Here is a 27,404-nt window from a genome sequence, read left to right on the forward strand (position 1 = left end):
CCCACAGTTTGAGAACCACTGGTCTAACTGATGTTAGAAATATTAGTGTTACGCTTGTTTAAAGATTCACAGGAACATAAATTACAGATTTCCCTGGTTTTGCTGTACTGATTTAATTCTTCTGCTGTCACATTTTATTACACTTGGGTAGGAATCCTTCTTGCCTAAATAGGTTTTTGTAATACCCAAGTCTCTGAGCACATTTAGACTCTGAATAAAACTCGAGATGCTTCCTACATTTCAAATAAAGGGAGAAAAAAGAAGCTTACTAACTACATTATTTTATTAATATAGTTAAGTACAGATACATGTTTTGTATTTACTGGCAGTCATTTCATTGCAGGGATAGCAGACGTCAGAGTTTCCTCAGCTGAGTTTCAGGACTTCGGCCACCATTGTTCCTATTCCATCAAAGATTTCATGCAGAGGAGCTTTGCACATGAAAGCACATGTAGTGACTATTTTGTTGGTAGCATCCACATGGGATTCAGTTACATCTTTACAAATGTGCTTGCATCCAAGTTCTACTATAGCAGATGCTGTTTCAGCATCAGGAAACCTGTTAACATTAAACAAACATTGTAGCCATAAGATTTTGGCAATCCACTTCAGTGAGAGTTACAGAAATAGTCAAACCACTTCTAGCAGTGATGATTAAGGCTACGATTTAGTCACAGAGGTTGCAGACCTGATGTGATTAGTGCATTTCCCAGAGAATGCTGACATAAGCCTGTGATATTTTGTGCACATAACAAAATAAAGTGTCTGTAAGCCTTTCTTACCTTTCATCTACATTTTTATCATAGCCAACTGTGACTTCACAACCTGGGAAGACTTTAGCTGCCAGCACTGGGGATATACAGCACAAACCAATGGGTTTCTTAGCACTATGGAAAGCCTGAAGAGTGGACTTCACAAGCTCATTGACAGTACAGTTCTTTCCATCCACTGCCCAGGAACAAAGATTCTTTGCTACACCAAATCCACCTGGGGGCGGGGGGGGGGAGAAAAAAGGAATACCTTCACATTTAAGGCAGTCTGAAAAGCAATTAGTTATCTGCTACAGCACTAGGAAGACACTGTACCCTTTTTTTTTTTAGCCAAAGCAGAGTTTTTAATCATAGCCTATCTACATTTTCTGAAGTTAGTGGGCTGAACCATTCAGCATGCAAACCGTGATGGATTTACAACATTAACAATTGAAATCCTGGATTGCCTAGGCAGCAGATGTGCAAGCATTCCCACACATCCCAGCAAGGAGGCTCATCTCTCTTCAGGAGGTGAGAGAACAATTTAACCTTCAAACCCACCCAGCAGAGGCCTCTCCCCACTAGGTTTTACCACTTGATCTGCACCTACCAACACACAAGGAGGAACTAAAAAACAAGCATGATGATACACTTAACCAAGAATTGGACAATACTTGTGTAGTTCATGAGTGTTGGGGGAAAATCAAGCCTGCATTCAGTTGAAAAATATGATTAAGCATTCTTGTTGTGGGCTAGGCTATTTTATGAGGGAGGAATCCTCTGTCCCAATCTCTGCTGGTTTTCTTTGGTACAAGCAGCATGAGTCAGACATTCCAGATGAAGAAAATGGAGATCGATAAAGCAAATATATTTTATCCTCTAGAGTAATTTCTTTTGGAAGTTTTAGTTCAAGATATAAACAATTATAAAAAATATATGTTTTTCTTTTAATTCTGTTTGGCCTTTATAGTTTTTATTGAGATGTCTCACTTTAAGGACACTGCAGTACAAGGAGTTTTGGGCTGTATCTCTTGAATTATAAAGAAAGTTGCTATTAAAAAACAAACTGCATCTTTGGAGATGCGCTATAATAAGCAACCCTGCATCTGCACTTAATCCTCATTTCTTGGTAGAAAGATTAAATTTTACTGCAATTTCATTTGCTGGATTTACACTAGTTTAAATGATCAAAAGTAATAAATTACCAAGTGTAATCATCCAATAATATTCGATTCCTTGTGTAATGCACACAACCATTGGCTTTCCTACAATAAATGATGGTAGTGTTGAAAGAACTATTTCTTGCTTTCAGCCTATTCCCATTACTCACTGTTTTGAATGTTATCTTGGAAGTTCCAAAATAAGATTTTAATCTTAAAGTTCACCTTGTTTCTCTTTGATGCTCATTATTCCCAGCCCCCTCCACCTGGGGCTTTTTAATGGAGCAATAACTTCATATGGAATTTGTTAACTTGCCTATGCACCTACAGCAGTGATGATGTTACCAACTCACCACAGCCCTGGGAAACGGGTTTATTAATACAGTAGAAGCGGTTTTATCCTGCATGTTAAGGGAATGGGAGCTGCTAGTAAGTGAAAAATGCTGGTTAACTAAAGAGGGAGCGAGTTTGGGTGCAGGAGGGAGTACAGGGCTGGGGTGCAAACTCTGGGAGGGAGCTTGGGCAGCAGGCTGAGGTGCAGGGGTGTGTGCGGGATCCGTGGTGCACTCACCTATGCAGAGGTGTGGCAGACAGCTCGGTGCGCTGCCTCTGCCCACAGGCGCTGCCCCCCGCAGCTCCTGTTGGCCATGGCTCCTAGCCAATTTGAGCTATGGTGCTAGCACTTGAGGCAGGGCAGGGGCAGCGTGCAGAGCTGCCTGCAGTGTCTCCAGCTAGGAGCAGCCAGGACAGGGCGCTGCTTGCAGGGAGCCACCCAGAGGTGAATGCCCCCTGGATCCAGCACCCCCTCCCATGCCCCAACCTGCGGCCCCGAGACCCCTCCTGCACTCAAACTTCCTCCCAGAGCCCGCATTCTGCACCCCCTCCCGTGCCCCAACCCCATGCTGGCCCTGCTCCAACCCGACTATAAACCGGAATTTCAATTAAGATCAGAAATGCCGGTTTATAGGGCTTTTTGCTTGGTGAAGTGCCAGATAAAACAACTTTTACTGTTCTGTATTATACTTGTGCTCCCTCTACCAGCTCTACCGCAGAAAATGCCATCATGATTTAAAATGAATGCTGCTAATGGCCAATTGAGGTGCTAGTACTTTAAGTTTTGTAGATGTGATTCTGGAAGGCAACCTTGAGCAAGTCAGAGGTTGTGGGGCTTGATTTCCCCACCTGTAAATGGAAATAATAATTACCCATAATTGTAAAGCATCTTAAGATCTATGAAAGAAAGAAGTTATACAAGTGCTAAGTGTTGCTATGTCAGCAGCAAAGTGGAGCTATAATTTCAACAAAATGTCAGACAGGGAATGTCATCCAGCTGGGAATCACACTCCAGCAACCATTTTACAGTCACTAAAGTACAGCAAGTGTTGTATAATGGCAAGTTCTGACATTGTTCTGCTCTTCCTCTGCGCTCTGTTCTTGTCCATAGGTAGAGAATTGGGAGTTTACAAGACTTTTAGGGAGAAGGAAGGAACATTAAATCCAGCATCCTCATACCTATACATTGGGATAACAATACTCACCTAACAATGAGGGCTATATGGAGTAATTTTTATTTAGAAAAATTTTGAGACCCTCTACAAAATCCATGTTTATAAGAAAGATTCTCAAGTTGGACAGGTCCAGAATGTCCTTTATTTAAAGGGATTTGTAAAAAAATTAGCTACAGAAAGTTAAAATAGTTACTTGTAATTACAGTTTATGGGAGTGGGGGCATTTTCTGTTTATTTTTAAAACAAAACTCACCTGGAAAAATGACTGCATCAAATTCACCAACTTTCAGTTCAGCCAGATCTTCAATGTTGCCTCTTGCTAGCCTGGCACTTTCAACTAACACATTTCTCTTCTCTTCTGTTGGACTTCCTCTGAAATGATCCACTACATGCATCTGCTCTATGTTGGGTGCAAATATCCTTACCTAAAATACAGATGCAGAACAAAATAGGTTGTACATAGAAACAAATTAAGACTAGGAAAACACTGTAGCTGCAAAGCTACAGGGATCATATCAGTTCAACAACTTCACTAAAACTAGACACACTTACCCAAGAACATTGGACTGGGGAGATGGAGGTGTCTGAGAATCGGACCACAAAAGCCAGCATGCTAGATGGGGAAACACCTAAAATAGTCAATGGGTGATGCCAAGGACAGGGGCTTTGGACCTTGTGTCCAAAGCCCCAACCCTTTCACAGAGAGTTAGGTACCTAACTCTGGGCTTCAGGGAGTGGTCTCTCTCTGTTTGCAATCCACAATTGGGAACCCTTTCCCAGAGACAGGCGGCTTAGGTGCCTGCCTCACTCCACACCAAATGGCAGGAGGCAGAAGAGGAGGAGGAGAAGCGGGCGTGGTGCCCAATTTATAACTTTTAACCCACTGGTTAGAGCAGTCACCTGTCATTGGGCCACAGAGAATGGCTCTATAGCTGAGTGGTTAGGGCATCCACCTCTAGGAGGTAGTCCCCCTGTTCCAATGATTCTTTCATTATTTATCCAAAAGTGAAACAGCTTCAACAGGAGAGCTTGAGGAAACCCCCCTTCATAATACCACATGGCTCAGTAATTAGGGCACTCTCCTGAAAGGTGGGAGACCACTGTTTAAAATTTTCTCCCTAGAAGGCAGAGTGGGAATAGAACCTGGGTTTCCTACATCTTAAGTGAGTGATCTAGCCACTGGGATAAAAGCATAAGGTGGGCACCACTTCCTCCTCCCCCCCAGATTTTGAATGGGATGAGATCTGGTAGGCACCCTCTGAGCACACCTACCAAATCAAGCCTTGCAGACAAGCTAAGTGTTCATCTGCCTACCTTTCTCCCGTTCATGAACTGCACTTGGAGCTTAGGCAGGAGGCCACAGTGCACATGCCCAGAGGCAGAAATTAAGGCATTTATGGTACCTTTCTAGTTAAGCTGTAGGTGCTTAGTAAGTTTAGGCAGCCACGAAGCAGGGGTTTTGTGGATCACACTAGTGCCTAAAACTGGACTTAAGTGCCTACATCTGTGGTTTAGGCCCAGATCCACCAAGGGACTTATACCCCTAAGAAACTAACTGATGCATTCAATCTGTGCCAGAGCCCCGATCCAATACCCACTTGGAGTAAATGGAAAGACTCTAGTTGACTAAAGTGGGCTTTGGTTAAGGCCCTAAAGAGGTGAACAGAAAGATAATCATATTAGAGCAGAGAGCTGGCAATCTTCAGCATGTGGCCCATCAGGGTAATCCGCTGGCAGGCCGCAAGACATTTTGTTTACATTCACCATCAGCAGGCACAGCCCCCCCCGCAGCCAGCACATCCCTGTGGCCCATGCCACTTCCCACAGCTCCCAGTGGCCGGGAACGGGGAACCACAGACACTGGGAGCTGTGGGGGGCTGTGCCGGCAGATGGTCAACATAAACAAAACATCTTGTAGCCACCAGCAGATTACCCTGAGGGTAAAGGGTTGCCAACCCCTGTATTAGAGCAAACTTTAAAAAAATGTTTCTAGAAAGAGCAATTTTGTTGGTGGATTTTTTTCTGCTTTTCTGTTTCTGAAAATGTACTTTCTACCTCACAATCAGTCATAGCTCACTGCCATGGGAATTGCATTTTCATCCAGCAACCTATCCTTTTGTTGAAAGATTAAAGAGGAAGAACAAAATGGTTTTAAAAGAAGAACACATTTCTTCAACAAGCCTTTAGAAGTCAGCATGAAAAACCATGAAGCCTCAAAAAAAGTGGTATAGTGGATATTTTTGCATAACTGCTATGGAACACGCTTTTCACGCTTCTATTTACACCTTTCCTCGGTTGCATTTATTGCATTTTGTAGAAGCACAGGAAATATCTAGTTTTTATCCATCAAGTCTCAAATCTGTACCCAGGTCCCTGATTGTGATGCACTCCCTAGGCCCCAGCACCTTCATTATCTGTTACAAACAACAGAGACGGGGCCAGTCTCTGTTGTCTGAATACAGAGGTGGGGCCCCAAGCACAAAATTTGGATCCAGGTTCAAACGTCTCCTAATAAAACTGATTTAGCCCAAGACACAGGCTAGCAGCAAAATTTGGATCTGGCTCTAGATCCAAAATTGGGGGGGGGGGCCGCAGGGGAAGGGAAGAGGGCAGGTATTTGGGTCGGAGTTTTTAAACCCAGGCGCACCTCTACTTTTCACGCGCTTTCTGTCCGTGGGCTGGGGAAGGGGCCATGAGAGGAGGGGGCAGAAGAGAGACACCCCCCCCCCTTTCGCTGCAGTCACCTAGCTCACCACAGCGCAGCGTCTGCAGGGAAGGGTCCCTGGGCCAAAGGCCCCAGCCAGCGGTTACTTGGGACTGAGACACGAAGGGTCCCACCCCGCGCTGCGGCAGCGGCTGCCCCCAGCAGCAGCTGCCCCCGGGCTCGCGTGGGGATCAGGCCCCCGCCAAGGGGCGGCGGCCGCTCCGGCGTAGCGGCCTGCGGGACCCGCCCGGTGCACGGGACCCGCCCGGTGCAGCGCAGCGCGGCGCGGCGCCGCTCTCACCTGCGCCCCGGCCCTGCTGAGGTGAACCAGGGCGGCCGAGGCCTCGTGCACCTCGCTGCCATCGAACACCCCGCAGCCGGCCAGCACCAGGGCCGCCCGCTTCGCCATGCCGCGCTCGCCCACAGCCGCTGCGCTGCCCAGCGCCCGCTGCAGGACGCGTCGGGAACTGCGGGCACCGGACGTCTGGGCCAACCCGCCCCGCGCTGCTGCCCCGCGGCCTTTGTATTAAGCGCGACAGGGGCCGCCTCCAATCATAGAATCATAGAATATCAGGGTTGGAAGGGACCTCAGGAGATCATCTAGTGCAACCCCCTGCTCAAAGCAGGGCCAATCCCCAATTTTTGCCCAGATCCCTAAATGGCCCCCTTGAGGATTGAACTTACAACCCTCGGTTTAACAGGCCAATGCTCAAACCATTGAGCTATCCCTCCCCCCATCCGAGCCTCGGGGGCTGCGGGGACGGGCAGGGAGCGGGGCTTTGTTGATCTGGAGGCAAGTCAATAGGACCGGAGCAACTATAATGTCCCTAAAGGGGAATATGCCTGGAAAGTGCTTCACCCGCTTCTGATTAATAATCACACTATCGTTTGTATTCCTGAAGCACCTGGCAACGCCAAAGAGCAGAGCCCTATCGTGCCCGGCGGTGCGCAGAAAAGTAGCAAAGCAGCTCGTCCCCTTCACCTACATGTCATGCACTGCTCAACAGCTGGCCCTTGACAGTGTTATGAGCGCTGCAAGGGCTCGGTCTCTCACGCGACACAAACTGGTTTCCTAAAAAGAAAAGGAGGACTGGTGGCACCTTAGAGACTAACGCATTTATTAGAGCCTAAGCTTTCGTGAGCTACAGCTCACTGCATCGGATGCATTTGCTTTATGCTCTAATAAATGTGTTAGTCTCTGAGGTGCCACAAGTCCTCCTTTTCTTTTTGCGAATACAGACTAACACGGCTGCTTCTCTGAAAACTGGTTTCCTGAGCCAAATTATGAGTATCCAGCGGCAGTTGATGCTCAGTAAATATGCATAAACCAATTTTTCAAGGGGCTTCCAGTTTTCCAGCACACACAATCCATGTTCATATTATGGCCCTGATCCTGCAGAGGTTTGTGCTCACACTGATTTCAATGGGACTAAACTGTGCTTAAAATTAAGCATGTACAGGAAACTTTACAGGATTACGGTACATGTGCAAAACTTGGTCTTTCAAGTTAAACTGACTGCTGATCTGCTACAAAACAAATGGGTTTTGAATGTGAAAGTGTACTGAATAAATGGTAAACACATATCTAAGGATCTGTTTGTCCTCTATTTATTTTGCTGGGTATGGAACCACCGCAACAGTTTTTCTACAACAACCACCTCACATATGCTTTGGAACCATTCTTCTAGTTTGGGACTATTTATTTTGAATGAGAGCCTGTCATGAGCCTTCTTATTTCTTCTATCTGGCTACTTGAAGTCTCAGTCCTTCATTAAATCATTCATTTGGGAATAGTAACAACAAGCACCAAATGCAAACAGGCACATCTTATTTCCTCTCCTATATTCAGTATTGTAAGTGAAAATGAGTTGTAATCTGCATGGTTCATGGAGTCTTAAATCTGCTTTTATATAGCTGTGGAAGCTGTTGTGTATTTTCCAAAATGAATCCAACTGAGCTTTGAATCCCATGGAACAATCTCTAAACATCAGATTCATCAGCTGTGATCCAGCTACACTTATAACTTTCTGATTGGACAGCATAGTCTGTTTATATGCTGACAGATGTGTGCTTGAATATAAGTACCATGCAGAGATGTTTTTGCAAAGGCAGTTTTAATAACATAGCAGCTGTTGCTTCCTTATCAAGAGTCTCTTCTCTGTGACTATTTATGCATTTTTTCCCCTGCAGCTTTATATAGTCACACCTCACCTAAGGATGCAGAAGTTCTCTCCTGCCTCTTTCTTTCTTTTTATTCCTTATTGCCTCTGGCCCTCTGTCATCCAGAAATGAGAAAGGTGCTGGTTTGTATTGATAAGTCACAGAGCATCAATTCAAATTTCTTCAACAAAATTTTTAAATTTTATTAAGACACTTCCAGAGACTGAGATCAAAAGAGCAATCTAACTAGCTCCCAGGTTTCAGAGTAGCAGCCGTGTTAGTCTGTATTCGCAAAAAGAAAAGAAGTACTTGTGGCACCTTAGAGACTAACAAATTTATTAGAGCATAAGCTTTCGTGAGCTGTAGCTCACGAAAGCTTATGCTCTAATAAATTTGTTAGTCTCTAAGGTGCCACAAGTACTCCTTTTCTTTTAACTAGCTCCCAGAAGCTGATCTCTATAGCTGCTCTCAGCTCTTCTGCATTGTTTGTCTGCTGATAGAGGACCTGATTCCACTCCATTTAAGTCAAGAGGAGTTGCATGGGGCCCTCAGTTAGTTAAGGTGCACTCTAACGGTGATAGGTTTCAGAGTAGCAGCCCTGTTAGTCTGTATTCGCAAAAAGAAAAGGAGGACTTGTGGCACCTTAGAGACTAACAAATTTATTTGAGCATAAGCTTTCGTGAGCTACAGCTCGCTTCATCGGATGCATTTTCCCATTAAATGGATGGAATAGGCGAAGACATTCAATTTTTTCTTTCAGTCCCAGCAATGCACCTGGTATAGGCACTTTTCCCAATTACATCCTACAGAATCTCTCCATCAGCCCTGATCTTGGCACTTGCAAATGATAAATCAAAGATTCCTGTATCTTCCAAGTGGTTTGATAGTAAATGAAGTGTCTAGCCCATCCCACCCCATCTCATTTGGGGGGAAGTGGGGGTGAATCCAAAATAGCAAGCAATGCAGAATAGCAGGGACCAGGGTTGGCTGGTACCAGATTTTCCCTCCATTAAATAGCTAAAAATGCAAACAGTCCCAGCAGGGATTCACATTGAAGGGTGAATATCAGCAAAGCAGCACAGAGCCAATGTGAGGCTGCAAAGCAACTGTGATTCTCTCTCTCATGCCAGAGGCTGAGGATGGTTTCCTGGTTGGAAGAGGCCAGGAGCCCAAACGCACCTGCAGGCTTGCTCCACCCCAGTATTTCCAGCTCCAGCTGCTTGTCTCGGGCTCCTAACTCACCCAGGGCCGCTCACAGGAGGCAGGCTCTGAATGGGCGTGTGTGCAAAACCCAGCAGGCTTGGAAGAGCCACCTGCGGAGATGAGGCAGCTTGTTGACCCTTGTCAGCGCTGCCCCCAACCTACCGCCCCAGTCTAAGCCAGGCAGGCAAATGTGAGTTAAGTGCTGGTCGGTGGTGGGGCGCCGTATGAACCAGCATCGGTGGTGCGGAAAAAAAAATTAAAATAAAAAGCCAAAACCAAAAGACATGAGCCCCTCTAACTGCCCCTCCAAGGGCCCCCCATAATAGTCCCTGCCAGACCCTCATGTGCCTCCTCCCAACTGCCCCAGCTACGGACCCCACCATGCGCCTCCACCCCAAGTGCCCCTGCCAGGGCCCCATGGGCCTCCACTCCACTGCCCCAGGCAGGGCCCCATGCGCCCCCTAACTGACCCCAGATCTCCACCTGCATCTCCTAGGGCTGCCAACTTCCTCAGGGCACAAAACTGAGCCCCTTAGTCCTGCCCTATGAGGCCACGCCCTTCCGTGAGGCCACGCCCCACGCCCCGCCTTCTCCGAGACCCGCTCCCTCCCCCCCCCACCCTCACTCGCTTTCCCTGGGCTGGGGGAGGGGGAGGGCTCTAACTGAGGGTGCAGGCTCCAGGGTGGGGCCACAAACAAGGGGTTCAGGGAGTTGGGGGAGGGGTTGTGTGAAGGCTCCATCTTGAGGCGCAGGTTGTGGGGTGGAGCCAGGAGTGTGCGGCGCAGGAGGGGGCTCCAGGCTGGGAGGTGGGGAAGAAAGAGGGACCCAGGCCGAGCTGAGCTTTTAATAAAATACATAAGGACTCATAAAAGCGGCGCCCGGCCGACGCGGGCGGCAGCCATAATACAGCCAGCGCCGCCCCCGGCTGGTGCGCCACACCACCAGACTGGCCGCGGGCACGGGGCCACTCCCGCCGCAAGGGCATCGCCGGCTGGCAGCCGCTACCGGTGCTCGGTCTGCTCCCTCCCCACCCCCTGGCTTGGTGCTGGAGACGAGCAGAGGGCGGCGGGAAGGCGAAAGCGAAAGGAAAATGGAGGCGGTGTAATCCCCCCGCCCTTGCCCGGGCTGAGTCACGGAGCCCATGTGACGGGGCGGGCGCCAGTCCGCTGCCTCGTCCCCTCCCGGGGCAGCTTCAGGCGTCCGGAGCAGCGGCCAGGGCCTGGCGAGAGATGAGGGCTGATTGCTCCCGGGAGCTGCTGCTGCTGCTGCTCGTGGCTGGGGTGCCTGCCTCCTTGGCAGGATCCCAGCCCCAGCAGCCGCGCAAGTGGCCTGTGCCTTACAGGTGAGTTGGTCGGCTGCTCAAGCAGCAAGGCTCCCTCGCTCTGTGTGTGTGTTTCAGAGGAGCAGCCGGGTTAGTCTGTATCCGCAAAACGAAAAGGAGGACTCGGGGCACCTTAGAGACTAACACATTTATTAGAGCAGAAGCGTTCGTGAGCTGCAGCTCACTGCATCGGATGCATTTGCTTTATGCTCTAATAAATGTGTTAGTCTCTAAGGTGCCCCGAGTGCTCCTTTTCTTTTTGTGTGTGTACACACACACACACACACACACGCGCGCGCACACACAGAGTCAGGCAGCCTGTATCACTCCCACTTTGGGGTTTGTTTTAGACGCTTAATTCAGAGCCTCTTTCCCTCTCCTCTTTGGGTGAGTGTGTGTAAACCAGACATCATTTTAAAGCTTCCTTGTTCAGGGACTCACACGGTTAAAAAGGCCTACGTTGAGTGTCAGCCTGCAGCACTACAGGCACAGTTCCCATTTAGTTGGAAATGACCCCTGGCTAATGCAGACGTGGCTAATCATAGATACACACCCAGGAAGCGTCTCTGTTCGTCCAGGTAGCTCTTTTTGAAATCAAAGGGCTGATTTGTATTAGTAGGGACTATCCAAGCGAGTAACAATTTGTGAGTCGCAGTTCTGGTCAAAGCCTTAGAAAAACGTAAGAATGGCCATACTAGGTCAGACCAAAAGTCCACCATCTAGCCCAGTATCCCGTGCTCTGACAGTGGCTGGTGTCAGCTGCTTCAGAGGAAATGTATCATTGCTCTGATCTAGTATGGCCATTCTTATGTACAGCACATTATAAATCAAGCCATCTCTGAACTGTTTTAAGCATAGAAACTGCAACTACTTACTTCCCTTCTTCTGCCTGCAAAGGATCGATTCTTAAACAAATACAAAAAAACCAGAGACCGTCTCTGAAAACAGGTTTCATAACTCCAGGAAGTCATTGTGCTTCACTGGTTTGACTTAGCAAAAAGTTTTGTGAAATATTGTGAAATTAAGATGGCTCTTTTGATTTTGCTTTTCAAAATTCCAGTCCAGATTGAGGAAGTGTGTAATGAGTCAAGAGCAAGCCTGAAAACTGCAGAGTGCTGAAAAATGTTGTGGTCACCATTGATTTGTTTTCTGCAGTGATTTTTTTTCTTCTAAGAGTGTTTTAAGTGCCCTAAACATTGGAACATCTGTGTCAGGACTCGAACCATTTTAGTCATTTTTTACTAGTTCTAGTACGTTAGTAAATCCTAGTTTGCCAAAGAACTGTTTAAGTGAGACCTCTGCTTTTTTTCTGATACCTGTTTTAGTTTGGTAGACTCCATCCTCTCATTTCATTATTGTACATAATGAGGTGTTAATAGTGATATAGTTAAAGCACCTGGCATGCTTTCCATTTAAACCTCAGATTTCCAGAGAGACTATAAATCTGTACTAACGATTCCCTACTGGCGGAATCTTTTTAAAAAAAAAAAAAAAAAAAATTAAAAATTTTAAAAAAGGTTTGGAACTTACTTCTTTTTTAAGTCATTCAGAGTAATTCCTTGTTTGTCAGTAGCATCATATCAAATACTCAGTTTACAAGTAAGAGGATGGGTCCTGTAGACTTGATCTGTAATCTGGAAATCAACCTGTGTTCTTTCTAGCTGGTGGATCTTGGCCACAAACAGTAATAAGTTCCCCAATTTTCAGTGATACTTATAATTTTAATTCTCATTGTAGTAAGTAGGAGCTGCAGGTGCCTGAGGCCTCAGAAAATCAGGTCAAAATATTTTGTAATTGGAACTTAGTTAAAAATTGTTATTGATGCATGAACCAATATAGATTCCTGCTCACTGTTCTATGGCTGTATGGAATCTTCAGTGCTAACAGAAGTTAATTGTGCTATATGATTTTTTCTTTAATTTAAATTAAAATTAAATATTCAGTGTTATAAAGTGAGAAGATAAGATTCTGAATACACACAGGGAGCTGATCTGCTGAAGGTGGTATTTTTGCATAGCCACTTTTTGTTTTTCCTAGGTAGGCCTTTGAGCATCTGCAGCCCTTTTTGGTGAACCAAATATGTTAAATATTTTCACACACATGCACTCTCTCTCTCATGCATGTGAGCTAATTAATTTTATTAAAGGTAGATGCATAAGATTCCAGTCCTGCAAACACACGTGCTTAACTTTAATGCCAGGAGTTGTCTCACTGATTTAATTGTATTAAGCTATATGTCATCCACAGAACAAATTTTAATCTGATTATTTTTTTATTTTCAATTAACAAATACAAAAGCCTCAAAGAAACTCTGCTTTCAAAATTATAGTGGCAGAATATTTAGAACTCAATTCTTTCCTCTCCTCTATAGCTGGAGCTTACTACTGAACACAGATGATATTCTATGCCTGGTAGGAAGTTTCAATCCTGCTCCATAGCCTGTACATTTAACAAATAAATGAAATTGTGCATATGATTGTAGGAGGATTTTGGGAGAAGGGATAGTAATACGGGTAGAATTTTTGTCTGACTTATGTGGGGAAGGATTTGTGGGAGGGGGTAGAGAGGGGTGTTAACTATGACATCTAGTGAGTGGATAGGGAATGGGGGGCAGTCGGGCGGCAGGTTTGTAGAAATTTTGGTAGTATCCAGAAACAGGAGGATATGAGTGGATTTCATATTCTTAGGCCTTCTTTATATGGGGGGAATTAATTAACTGGCATCATTATTCCAGAATAGCTGTTGTAGTATAATTTAGCTGTTCCCAAATAACTCTCTTTTGTCGACACTGTTTCAGAATAAAACTGATCTCATTTCTGAATAATTACTCCATGTTGTGAGGAGAATAATTATTTTGGAATAAAGTCAATTTTTATTCCAGAATAGTGTCTACGGGGGTGCTATTCTGGAATACCTATTCCAGAATAGCTATTTCCTGTGTAGAAAAGCCCTTATTGAGACACATCTTAAACCAACCTCTAATCTCGTGACCACAGTGTAGTGTGTGCAAGTACAAGTACGTTACAGTGCAATTAACATTGTTTCCCACATTAGACATCTAAATATTATTTGCACATATTGAAGACGCTATTTTAAGCCTCAGTCCTACAAACATGCACCTGAGTAATCCTATGAACTCATTTGTGTACGTGTTTTCAGGATTGAGGTATTATGACTTTTCAAGGTGCTGCACACCCATAGCTCCCATTGACTTTAAGGGGAGCCACAGGTACTCGGAATTTCTAAAAATCAGGCCATTAGAGGCAGTTTTGGAAAGTGGCTCTTAAAATAAGTGTCTTTGTGGCATCCTACCTTTCCTCTGAAGCTACACTGAGAGTTTGCCATGCTTTTGTTTTTAAACGTAGGCGTTTTGATTACCGTCCAAAAACAGATCCCTATTGTCAAGCTCGTTACACTTTCTGTCCTACTGGCTGTCCCATTCCAGTAATGAAGGATGAGGATGTCATTGAAGTCTATCGATTACAGGCTCCAGTATGGGAATTCAAATATGGGGATCTGCTTGGACATTTGGTAAGGTGATGTTTTCATTTAACAAAAATTATTAGTTGCAAATCAGTTAAATTCTACAGCAAATGTCAACAATAGGACTTCATTCATTGTACTATTTCAGCACAGTTGTGTGGAGTATTGGAGGCTATGGGCTAGAAAACCACTAACCTTGAAACGAGTTATGGGAGTAATTCAAGACAGATTAGGAAAAGAACATGATGTGGTACTTTTGCTCTTACATACCAAGCATTGAAAATGTATTGTGTGTGCATTTACTTGTATTTATTTGCATTTTTGCATTGACTTTAATATCACTTACAAAGAACACTTTGAATTGGTCCTTTATGACAAAATGTCTGGCTAGTGTGTAGGAAAGATCTTGTTAATCTTATACATCTACAGCTTTGTTCTTTTTTTAAATGAAGAAGTAAGATCTCACAGTAAACAAAGTCTGATTTGAATTAAATTTTGTATGAACATGGATATCTGTCTGATCTGGAAAACCAGACTGCACTCACTCACTGACAGTGTTGCCAACTCTTTTGACTTTTATAACAACTCTTACAATATATGGTGTTTCTCTTAAAGCCACAGCTCCTGGGATCATGTGAATGCAACAGAATCTCAACTGCTTTTTTTTAAAAGTAAATTTCTAGCCCTCATCGTTGCAGAGGGAAGCTTAAATAGGCACACTCTAGAGTAAAAAATGAGAGGGCAAATAAACTGAATCCGACACTTACTGTTAACAGCATGAATTTTAAGGTAATTCCATGATTTTGGGTGCCCGACTCATGATTTTTGAATGCTTGTAGTTGGCAACAGTGAGGTTTTCAAATGCTTTACATTACTTTGTACAGGATTGGGTCCACAAAAGGAGCTTCGTTTGTTGATCCTTGGTCCACAATTTTGCGGGGGGGATATCAAAGGTAAGAGGGAGTTTGATACCTAACTCCGATTGAATATCTAACTCATAATTACCACTACTACAGGCTGCAAATGGAAGTAGGTGCAGGATACAGACAAGTATGATGTGAATCAATGTTTGTGTAATTTAGTGTGCTACATCCCATTACAGAACCCTATTTTCTAAACTTCTGTACAGTAGGTAAGTAATGCAAAGTGAAGTTGGCACTACAAGACCATTTTTCTTTGTGTTCATGATCTTTCCTCAGAATATTATGCATGATGCTGTTGGCTTCAAGAGCTCTCTAACTGGCAAAAACTACACAATGGAATGGTATGAACTCTTCCAGCTTGGAAACTGCACATTTCCGCATCTCCGGCCTGACAAGGATGCACCATTCTGGTGTAATCAGGGAGCTGCTTGCTTTTATGAAGGAATAGATGATGTACACTGGAAGGAAAATGGGACCTTGGTTCTGGTGACTACTATATCAGGTAGATTTTGGAATCCTGTGGTGACACTAATATCATAGTGTACTAAGACATTGTCTGACATGAATGTGAGCCTGTCTTTCTACTCGCTTTTTGTAAGTCATTTGCAATGCAGAGTGACTGAAGTTGTTAATTTGAAATTGAAATACTAGTTTTCTAATTTTCTTAATATAGGAAGTGATATGGTAATACTGTCCTTTGAATAACCCATGCTAAAAAGTGCTGTTAAGTGAGAATTGCTTGCTATGTCACATGAGCACCTCTGCAAGAATAATGGAGTCTTTTGAGTGTAAAAATAGCAAAACAGCGGAACCATTCTGGCCTCTTTTTTCATACACTTCTGTTGGAACACAACCTCCTGCTGTCAAGTGGCAGATGAATTTTAAAATGGAAAAACTGAGAGAATTGTGTTGTGTTCTATTTATCGGTTCAAGAGCACAACAGGAAATGCTCTCAAGAACAGCTACAGTCACTCGTCTCTTTTTTCCAACTGCTGTATCATAAAACTGCAAATAGGTCTATTACTGCTACTGGGATTATCTATCACATATTGCAGGACAAGTGGTGTATTTATTATACTTAGTCTTTTTGTATAGCTTATCAAAATAGCTTCTTGATTTAATCTACATTATGGGCTCATCATGGCCCTTTAATGTGAAACTGAAATGCTAGAATAAAATAATACTCTCCTTAACAAATACTGAACAAATTGCATGAAAAGCTCATACAAGAATCTGCTGCCTTTTAAATAAGATGTATAGAAGTATTCAGTATGTTCACCTAGCCTGCTAAGCCTCTGGCACACTCTACAGCAGAGGTGGGCAAACTACTGCCTGTGGGCCACATCCGGCTGCAGGACCATTCTGCCCGGCCCCTGAGCTCAATGTTCTGGGCATCCCGGCTGCAGAGCTGGTCCAGACCCAGTGCTCTGTGCTGCGCGGTGCGTGGCTGGCTCCAGCCAGGCAGCGCGGCTGCCTGTCCTGGTGCAGCCGCATCGCCAGCCAGTGGTGCTCCAGGCAGTGCGGTAAGGGGGCGGGGGGGGGGGGACTTTGAGAAGAGGGCAGGGGAGGTCAGGGGCCGGGGATGTGGATAGGGGTCGGGGCTGTCAGAGGGCAGGGAACGGGTTGAATGGGGTCATGGGTCCTGGGGGCAGTCGGGGAGAAGGGGGGGTTGGATGGGGTGGTGGGGGCAGTTAGGGAAGGGGGGTCTGGGGGCGCTCAGGGGACAGAGAGCAGGGCGGGTGGATAGGGCAGGGGTTGTCCGGGAATGTGGAGGTTGGATGGGGCAGGATTCTTGGGGGGGAGAAGCAGGGGGCATCAGATAGCAGGGGCATCAGGCATCAGGGACCAGGCCATGCCTGGCTGTTTGGGGAGGCACAGCCTCCCCTAACCGGCCCTCCATACAATTTCTGAAACCCGATGCGGCCCTCAGGCCAAAAAGTTTGCCTGCCCCTGCTCTACAGGCTGCTTTTCTTTCTAAGCAGCAAAAATCCGATTAAAACTATGGACTTATGTGCTTCAAATGCTAATGTAATGTATTATTCTACCTAAGTTCCCTTCCATTTTCATCAGCTTGGCATCTCAACCTTTGAGTCTGAAGATTCCATCTGACTGATGCTGCTAAGAAATAAAAAGCAGCCCATATAAAGTGACAGAGCCTTAACTAGTTAAATACATGGGTCTCCTCCATATTATTCATACATCCACACCAGTTCTTTCAGATTTGTTGGTAGCCTCTGGTACTGTTGATCATAAAGTATTTTTGAGCTTTCCTGTGGGTCCTAGCGGGAGTGGTTAGAATATTACTTGTGAGGTACTTTCCTTTTGGGGAGATGCTATGTGTAGTTTCGGCAGGTTGCTCATTTTTCCAAGGGACTTTTGTGAAGGGTAATCCTTGACTCCATTCCATTTTCCCTGTTCTCTGGCACATATGTGAATCTGCTTGGGGAGAAAGTCAGATGGTTTGGGTTGTAGTGCTGCAGCACAATGATGACACTCGTACATCTTTGACCTGAATCTCTCTTATTATGTGTCTTGTATAATCATATGTACATGTGCAAATTGGGTGTACATAGGAATTGCCAGATAGGATCAGGTCCATGCTCTATCTACTCCAGTTTCCTATCTCTAACAATGGTCAGCAACAGGTGCTTCAGAGGCAGGTGCAAAAAACCTACAGTAGACAGATGTGGGATAATCTCTTCCCCCTCCCTCCCCATGGCCTCCTACTTCTTAGTTAGAGATTGGCTTAAGCCCCAAAGCATGAGGTTTTATATCCTTTCCAAAAATGTTTAACATTGATTGTTATAACACTGGATATTCTTGTTGTTCTTGTAAATGCCTAATCCCTCTTTTTAAATTCTTGTTAAATTCTCCATCTTGGTGACATCCTGTGGCAATGAGTTCCACAGTCTAATTATTCATTGTATGAAAAAGTATTTCCTTTTATCAGTTGTGAATTTGGCTGTATATTGAGCAGTGGTTTTTCATTAATCTGTCTACGTTGATGCTGATGTTTCTTTCCTGAGTTGACACAGTTAACTTAGAATCATATAAAATGTACAGGCAGTTCAATTTCCACCCCCTCCAACGTGCAGTACTTTGGATGTACCAACACTGAACTTCATCTGCAGTTGTGCTTTCCATTTATTTAGCTTGATCCATCACAGTCATCTCTGGATGTGACTAACCTAAATAACTCTATAATATCTCCAAATTTTGCTACCTCACTACTTGCATCCTTTCCAGATCATTAATATATTAAACATCACTGGACCTAGCACAGAATCTTGAGGCACCCCATTGTTTAACCATGTGCCATGATGAAAATTGACCATTTCTACTTCTTGTTTCTGTATGCTAACCAGTTTTGATCCATGACACTAATTTGCTTCTCGCCCCAGGGCTACTTAGCTTCTTTAGTAACTTCTTGTTGAAGGGCAGTTGAAGTCAATAGTTTGTCAGTTGTTTCTCTTTTGCCTGGTACTTTATTGACCTATTCAAAGAATTTTAAGAGATTATTGAGACAACTTCCCTCTGCAGAAATCTTGTGGTAAGGCCTCATCATATCCTGATCTTCCAGATGTTTTTATTTTTTGGGTTTTAATTACCGTTTCTATCAAGTACAGCTGTTGGGTTTACTGGTGTGTAATTCCCTAGATCAGCCTTGGAGCCTTCTTATAACATAGAAATCACCTTTCTGTCCAAAGTATACCAGCTGTTTTTAATAATCGTGTGTTTTTGGTAGCCACTGTGCCACTTCATACTTAAGTTTCTTCAGCAATCTTGGACGTACACTGGGCCTGGTGACTAGATGCTTTTTCAATGATCAGTTTGCTATATCAACTTGTCTTCTGACGCCTCGATGTCTGGTGGTCCCTCCTGTGTATTACCAGAAGAGAGTAGATCTGAGATAACTATCTCCCTGACATCCTCTATGGTGATGACTGAGGCAAAGGAATCATTTGTTCTCTCAGCAGTGTCCTTACTATCCTCCTTAATTGTTGCTCCCTTTCGCTCCTCTGATGCAACAGACTACCAGTTCTTTTGCAGGCTTCTGACTTCTAATAGACTTACAAAATGTCATAGTTTGTTTTTATACCTTTTAGCTGTTCGCTTTTCAAAATCCATGTTACCCTCCCTAATTTCCATTTTACATATTGCTTGCTGTAATTTATGTGTGTTTATTGGTTTCATTGGGATTATATTTCCAAATCTGGAAAGATCTGTTTGGTTCAAATAACCTCTTTAATCTGGCCATTTAGCCAGACTTGTTGCCTTTTTGCTTTCCTTATCTCTTTTTGTTCAGAGGTATACATGCCTTCTGAGACTCTGTTGTTGTTTCCTTATGCCACATCTAAGGATTTAACTGCCTTTACTTTTGACTTTAGGGCATTTTTGACTAGTCTCCTCCTTTTTATGGAAATATTCCTTTCTAAAGTTTAGTGTAATTTATGTTGTGTTCTGGTACCTGACTTCCCCATAGGATGTTGAATCTAATTGTCTTGTGGTCATTACTACTTAGTGCAGGGGAGGGCAAACTACAGCCCGTGGGACGGATCCAGCTCATCAGGGCTTTAAATCCGGCCTGTGGGATTGCCAGTCCCTCGCTGCGCCACTGCTAAGGCAGGCTCCCTGCCTGCCCTGGCCCTGTGCCACTCCCGGAAGCAGCCAACACCACATCCCTGTGGCCCCTAGGGGAGCAGAGGGCTCTGTGCTCTGCCCTCGCCTGCAGGAACTGCCCCCCATGCCGCCCCGCAGCTCTCATTGTCCAGGAATGGGGAACTGCGGCCAATGGGAGTTTCGGGGGTAGTACCTACAGGCGAGGGCAGCGTGTGGCGGAGCCGGCTACCCCGCACCACCTCAGGAGCCACTGCCGGACATGCTGGCCACTTCTGGGAGTATATTTTAATTGTCAAAATAACACAGAAACGGAACAACAATATAATCACACCATTTTAAATTATTTTGGTAATTTATTTCAAAATTCTTGTGGGCAAATAATTGAAAATGATGTGGATATATTGTTGTTGCGTTTCTGTGTTATTTTGACAATTAAAATATGCAGAACTTTGCAGATTTTTAAATTTTTGGTGCAGAATTCCCTCGAGCACCAGGGTTCTGTGTGGCGCAATCTGGGTGGGGTTCTGGTTGCAGGGGGAATGGGACTCTGCAGGGCAGTCCAGATGAAGGTGGTTAGGGCTCAGTGTGTGTGTGGGGGAGGGAGGTGTGGGGGTCAGGGTGCAGCTGTTCAGCGTGCAGCTGTTCAGCGGGATGGGGTCCGGGTGTGGGGGATCCTGATGCAGGGAGTGAGGCTTGGCCAGGTAGGGGTTTGAGGGTCTCAGTTGGGGGTTCCGGGTGCAGGAGGTTCCTGATGCAGAGGGGTCTTGGTGGTGGGGTCACTGTACAGGGAGCTGCGCTCCCTGTCTGCCCAACCCCCCCACCCCCCGCATCTAGACCCTTCACACACACACACACACACACACACACACACACACACACACACACACACACACACACACACACACACACACACACACACACACACACACACCCATGGTGCAGAACTTTCTGTAGCCAGGGGAAGTTTCTGGGGCTTGATATGACCCAGCCCCGGCTGCTCTGTGCAGGGAAGGGGGAACTCCATCTCCGTCCTCCTCTTCCTCCCCCACCCCGCCCAGCTGAGACTAGAATATTAGGGTTGGAAGAGATCTCAGGAGGTCATCTAGTCCAATCCCCTGCTCAAAGCAGGACCAACACCAACTAAATCATCCCAGCCAGAGCTTTGTCAAGCCGGGCCTTAAAAACCTCTAAGGATGGAGATTCCACTGTCTCCCTGGCCTAGGTAACCTCTCTCTCTGGCTGCTCGAACAGAAGCATCTGAGCTACCGAGCTGCCAGGGAGGGATGAGTGAGTACTGATGCAGCTTCTCTTTGCTTCCCCACAGAAACCATTTTCTGCAAGGAAGCAAAGGGAATCTGTGAGGAGGGGGGTGGGGATTTTTCCGCTGCGCTGCAGTTGCACAGAACTTCCCCTGCAGTACCAGTTCTTTCAACCTTTCCTCAGGGATCAGGTTTTCTAAATCTTCTATTGTTTTTGTTGTCTCTTTGGACTTTCTCCAATTTGTACGTATCTATCTAAAGTGTGCTGCGCAAAGCTGGAAGCAGTACTCCAGCTGAGGCCCCACCAGAGCTGAGTAGATTGGAACAATTACCTTCCGGGTCTTATATTTGACATCCTTGTTAATGTGTCCCAAAATGACACAACCTTTTTTTTGCAGTTGCTCCATTGCTGATTTGTATTCAATTATGATATAGTATAATCTCCAGATCCTTATCTGCCATATTGTTGCCTACCCAGTTATTCCCCATTTTTGTATTTGTTAATTTGAGTTGTGAAGTTTAGTACTTTGCACTTGTCTTTTAGATAATTCCATCTTATTGATTTTGGACCAATTCTGCAATTTATCAGTATCGTTTTTGAATTCTAATCCAGTCCTCCAAAGTGTTTGCAACCCCTTCCCCTTGATGCCAGCCACAAATTTTTATAAGGATAATCTCCAGTCCATCATCCAAATCATTAATGAAAATATTGAACAGTGTCAGACCCAGGACAGACCCTTGTTAGGACCCTTTTGTAGGTTTTGGACCTGACTACCTTGGGGCCCGATCCTGCAAAAACTAAGCAAATCAGCACTACCAAGAGTCTGCAGTTTTGGGCTCCTAATACCACAGCATTTCTTGTGCAATTGTGGTTTACTGGCATTCTCACTGTTAAAGGAGAATGCTCTGGAAATCACTTTCTTCATTGCTCTGAAGATGGAATGTGTTGACCTTCAGAAAATACTGCATGGCACTTTTACTCCCTCAGACCTTAACTTCGTAAGAAATGTGTGCAGGTTGAATTTCTTCAGTGGGTAGGTTTGAACGTTTTTTGGGTAGCTTGTCAGTTTTGGTGATTTACATTTTGTAATAATTGAAAATCACTTTAAAGGGGCACAGAGGTGTTAGTAAGGGCATATGTTTTGAAACATTAAAAAAGTAAAGAAGATAATTTTATAATTTAAATTGCATGCTCAGTTCGTGCATAATCTTTTGTTTGTTTGTGGCCAGTGCTTTTTATTTAACGATAAAAATCCCAGTCTTGTGAAGAGAGAGAAACGCCATCCCACGATATACACTGCAGTACCCCCCAAGAATGTGAAGTGTAATTAAAATTCTTCTCTGTGCGGCTTACAGTGGCAGGGTGGTTGTTAATACAGGATTTATGACTTGCTGTATTATGAACTTGAATCATAGGAAGTTCCAAAAATTCAACCAACAGTGATAAAAGAATAGGATTGTTGTTATTGTTGTTTGTATTGCAGTTATGGCCCAACACAGGAAAAAAGACAGTTCCTGCCCCAAAGAGCTTCCAGTTTAAGTACAAAACAGGAGAAAACAGGTGGATACAGACGGGAGTACAAGGAAACAATGAGACAAAATTGGTCAGTATGTTAGGCAGTGGTCTCATCAAACTGTTGCCAAGTGTTTTGTAGGCTTTGGGGCAAAGGTGGTTTTTTTAAAGGAGGGATTTGAAGGAGAACAATGAAGTGGCTTTTCGGATGTGTATGGGGAGCCCCTCTGAAGCAGTGAGGGGCAGCATGGGAGAAAGCACAGGTGCTTATTTGAAAATTTAACAAATGAGTGATGGATGCTGGCATCATGGGCCAGTCGGAGGCTAGTGAATGAGAGATGGATAGGCAGAGTAGGGATAGACAGTTAAAGGTTTTACAAGTGAAGATAAGCAGCTTAGATTTGATGCAATAGAGAAAGGGGATGCAGTGGAGGGATGGAAGAGAGAGGTGATGTGGTCAAAGCAACAGGCTAGGAAAAGGGTATTTGCAAGAGCATTCTGAATGGATATGAGAAGGGCAGCGGCAGCCGATTTAGCACAGTAGTGAAGACAAGCCCTTAGAGTTATGTAAGGCATGTGGCTTGGTACCACATGACATTTTGATTAAAAACTAGAATGATCTAAAATTAACGTGGCATACATTAAATTGATTAAAAATTATCTAGTTGATAGGTCTCAAAATGTAATTGTAAACAGAAAATTATCATCGAGTGGGTGTGTTTCCAGTGGGATCCCACAGGGATACATTCATGGCCCTACACTATTTAATATTTTTATCAATGACCTGGAAGAAAACATAAAATCATCACTGATAAAGTTTGTAGATGACACAGAAATAGCAGGATAAATAATGAAGACAGGTCACTGATTCAGACTGATCTGAATTACTTAGTAAAGTGTGTGCAAGCAAATGTGTGTTTTTAATATGGCTAAATGTAAATGTATACATCTAGGAACAAAGAATGTAGGCCATATGTACATGATGGGGGACTATATCCTAGGAAGTGGTGACACTGAAAAAGATTTTGGGGTCATGGTGGATAAATAGCTGAATGTGAGCTCCCATTGTGATGCTGTGACCAAAAGAGCTAATGCAATCCTGAAATGCATAAACGGCGGAACCTCTGTTTTATAACCCTGTATTTTACCTCTGTCTATAGCCCTGTATTCTATCTCTGTATTTGGCACTTGTGTGATCACTACTGGAATATTGTATCCAGCTCTGGCACCCACAATTCAAGGACGTCAACAAATTGGAGAGTTCAGAGAAGAGACAAGAATGATTAAAGGATTAGAAAACATGACTGATAGTAATAGACTCAAAAAGGTCAATCTGTTTAGCTTAACAAAGAGAAGGTTAAGGGATGACTTGAGTACAGCCTATTAATATCTACATAGGGAATAAATGTTTAATAATGGGTTCTTCAGTCTAGCAGAGAAAGGTATAACGTAATCCAATGGCTGGAAGTTTAAGCTAGACAAATGCAGACTGGAAATAAGATATACATTTTTAACAGTGAGAGTAATTAATTAGGCTAAGATTTTGTTATGGATATTTTTAGTAAAACTCACAGACAGGTCGGGGCAATAAATTAAAATTCACGGAAGCCCATGATCTGTCCCTGTGTTACTAAAAATATTCCATGATAAAATGGGCACAGGCTGGGCAGCTGCAGGGTGGCTGGGAGCTCTGGGACTCCACCATCTGTGGGGCAGAGAGCTACAAGGTCTCCCTGCCCCCTCCCCAGCAGCAGGGAACTGCGGGGTCCCCCTGTCACCACAGCAGCTGGGATCTGCGAGGTACCGCCCCAGCCTGTGGTGGCTGGGAGCTGCGGGGTACCCCCACCGCCCATGGCAACTCAAAGCTTGGGGACCCGCTGCCTCAGGCGGCAGGGGTATCTCACAGGTCCCTGCCACTGCGGGAGGTGGCAGGACCCTTCAGCTCCCAGCTGCTGGGGCTGAAGTCACAGAAGTCTTTGGAAGTCACGGATTCCGTGAATTCTGCGACCTTCATGACGAAAGCATAGCCTTAATAATTAACCATTGGAACAATTTACCAAGGTTAGTGGTGGATTCTCCAACACTGACCATTTTTAAATGACGTTTGGATGTTTTTCTAAAAGGCATGCTCATTGTGAAATATTTTGGGGAAGTTCATAATGGTGCCTTCTAGCTTTGTAATGTATTAATTGTATGCATTTGTCAGTATTGTTTTCCGTAATGCTTATGGACGTATCCTATTTTTATTTTTTACAGGAACAATGTTTAACCAAATGGCAAAATGGGTACAATGTGACAACGAAACTGGCATATATTATGAGACCTGGACAGTTCAAGCAAGTCCTGACAAGCATGCGGTAGTGTGGTTTGAATCTTATGAATGCTCGAAATTTATATTAAGAACATACCAGAAGTTGGCCGATTTAGGAGCTGTATTTAATAAGATACAAACAAATTACACCAGCATTACTTTGTTTACTGGAGAACCCGTTTATTTGGGGAATGAAACATCTATTTTTGGACCTCTAGGAAACAAGACAGTGGCTGCAGCCATAAGAGATTTCTACTATCTATTCAAACCTCATCAGTCTGTTGAAGAGTTCTTCTTGAATGTCTTAAAAATAGTAGATAAGGTTGTCTTGAACCACCAGTTTTACCTCTTTTACAACTTAGAATACTGGCTTTTACCTATGAAGTCCCCTTACATCAAAATAACTTATGAAGAGATCCCTTTACCTAATGAAGACTATACATAGGTTGGTTTGTAATTATTTCATTAGTACCAAAAATTCTTTCTGCAAGGTGTTCCTAAGGATGTTGATGTTATATTGTTAAGATTACTGCAGAGATGGCAGCTCCTTATACTGTATTTGTAGTGAGAAGGCTTTTTTGAATGTAGGTTCTATGTATATTCATTGACTGTTCTGCCCTGCCTTGGATGAAGAAAGAGTCCCCTTCTTGCTAGCTGCATTACAGCCCCGGAATTCTCAAGGGATTTGGATCTGTCATTGGCCACGATTGCCAATCATCTGCTTCTTCTTAAGGAGGGGAATCTGCAGGAGCTGGTTACCAGCAGACATGGGCTTGCTAGCTTGACTCCATCAAAAATATACTTTATACTCATTGGAACAGTGTACGTTTCATATTTGAAAGGATGGAACTGGGACCAGTTGTCCTGGATCATGATGAAGTCAGCAGACACGGAAATGGGTTGAGAGCTGTTAGTAGATTACAGCTGTCATGCTGTTGACTCCTTTGTTAGAAGGTGATGTGCAAAATCTGACTCTGGTTCTAGGGAGTTAGCATCTGAACACTTTGCTGTTGTTGCTGCTGAGGTGGTGGGTATTGATGAGAGAGGAATAATCATATCTAATTTGAGCTTGCAGTCTGTTTGTGTAGTGCTAGGATTTTATGGTTGTATTTTGTATAATTTAGAATGAAGGATAAAGCGTGTATTAAATGTATTGATGTATGATATCATTTGACAATATTCTTCCAGCCACCCTTTCTGAAAGCAGAAAGGAATGGCCTAGTGTGCCATTGTTAAAGATGCATCAGCCAGAATCTTGCGTCTGAAGCTGATTTCAAGGCAGTAATAGACCTTTAGGGTCACCACTTTGTTGTAGGTTTAAAATTAGCATTTTGAAATAAGTAAAATAATGCAATGATTGTTTTCTGCTTCATTACAATTTGATGTTCCTGTTCAAATGTTCTGTGTAAATCATTCCTGTTTTGTGTGTGAATGAGGAAAAGTGTGAAGGCCATCACCGGACCACATGTTCTAGGGAGGAACCAAGAAGAGAGGTAAAGATGCCAGGAGATTGCAACCTGTCCCTGTTGAGATGTCAGAGGAGAGCAGATTGACGACTATAAAGATGAAGCAGGTACCTATCAGTCAGGACAAAATAGCGGTGATCAAAATCGGCATGGGGTAACTTCCTGAGAGACTGATGAAGGAACAAGATAAAGGATGAGAAGAACCATTTAAGAAAACAAGCACTCTTCAAATGGCGATTGATTACAGCATGAAAGTGCAAAATTCATTGGTCCCAATGAAGAAAGATCACTATATAAACATGGTGCTTTGCCATGAAACTTTGGGTTCGTCCTGCCAAGACTTCCCCGGAGGATCGTGTTACAACCAACAGAACCTGGCTCCTCCCTACCTGTGATCAGCCTAGCTGGCCACTAGGTTGATCCGGACTCTGAACTCGTATTATAACATTGACTTGTGTGTGTGATTGAATTCATATGCCAATTGTTGCATCTTCAATAAATGTGGCGTATTGCATTTTCCCCTGAAAAAGATCCTGTGTTTCTTATAAGCATAACATTTGGAACAAGTGACTGGTTACAGAAGCAACATCAAAACTTGTAAATTGTTAATAAATATTAAAATATTTGGTCTAATAATGGTGGGTAGCATTATTCCTTTCATGTAAATGAACACTCTGCTCTGGAATATGCTAACATGGTGGTGGTAGAGCTGCCAGGGTACGATTACAAGGGCCCATGTTAGACCTGTATTATACAGCCCCTTCTCCCTCTGACAGCTCCCCCCTCTGTCTGCTACAATTACTACACTTTCCCCTAACATTCAGTATATTTTACATTGTAGAAGACCTAGCAAATGTAAGGCATCAATCAGTGAAATGCATTACCGAACTTGCCAAGTAAAAACTAGAGACTAATAGCTAGAACTTTTGGCCAAAGGAGGAGGTTGCAAACCTCGGGTAGTTGATGTTTGGTACATGGAAACACTGCATCTTTTCTTCTTCTTTCTTCATGTTGATTCCAAAGT

The 27,404-nt window shown here is 44.1% G+C and overlaps 2 protein-coding genes across 5 annotated transcripts; one reads left to right on the plus strand and one right to left on the minus strand.

Annotated features, from left to right (window-relative positions):
• Positions 1-267: 267 nt before the first annotated feature.
• LOC119860312 (glutamine amidotransferase-like class 1 domain-containing protein 3A, mitochondrial) lies at positions 268-9,616 on the minus strand. 4 transcript variants are annotated; one of them, XM_043504624.1, is made up of 4 exons: positions 9,461-9,616; positions 3,671-3,842; positions 783-987; positions 268-559 (listed from the first exon to the last, which is right to left on the minus strand). In XM_043504624.1, the coding sequence occupies exons 2-4, from the start codon at positions 3,810-3,812 to the stop codon at positions 367-369; spliced, it is 540 nt and encodes a 179-aa protein (XP_043360559.1). In that variant the 5' UTR covers positions 3,813-3,842; positions 9,461-9,616; the 3' UTR covers positions 268-366. The 4 variants fall into 4 exon arrangements, with proteins under 4 accessions (XP_043360559.1, XP_038269803.1, XP_043360560.1 ...); XM_038413875.2 differs by lacking the exon at positions 9,461-9,616 and adding an exon at positions 6,423-6,622; XM_043504625.1 differs by lacking the exon at positions 9,461-9,616 and adding an exon at positions 6,171-6,283.
• An 803-nt stretch (positions 9,617-10,419) lies between these two features.
• Positions 10,420-27,016, plus strand: CLN5 (CLN5 intracellular trafficking protein). The gene is made up of 4 exons (XM_038387079.2): positions 10,420-10,826; positions 14,171-14,336; positions 15,488-15,713; positions 24,860-27,016. Exons 1-4 carry the CDS (start codon positions 10,714-10,716, stop codon positions 25,357-25,359), a joined length of 1,005 nt encoding a protein of 334 aa, XP_038243007.1. The 5' UTR covers positions 10,420-10,713; the 3' UTR covers positions 25,360-27,016.
• Positions 27,017-27,404: the final 388 nt, after the last annotated feature.

The sequence above is a fragment of the Dermochelys coriacea genome, chromosome 1 (genome assembly GCF_009764565.3).
Source record: "Dermochelys coriacea isolate rDerCor1 chromosome 1, rDerCor1.pri.v4, whole genome shotgun sequence".
In the NCBI taxonomy this organism is placed as follows: domain Eukaryota; kingdom Metazoa; phylum Chordata; order Testudines; family Dermochelyidae; genus Dermochelys; species Dermochelys coriacea.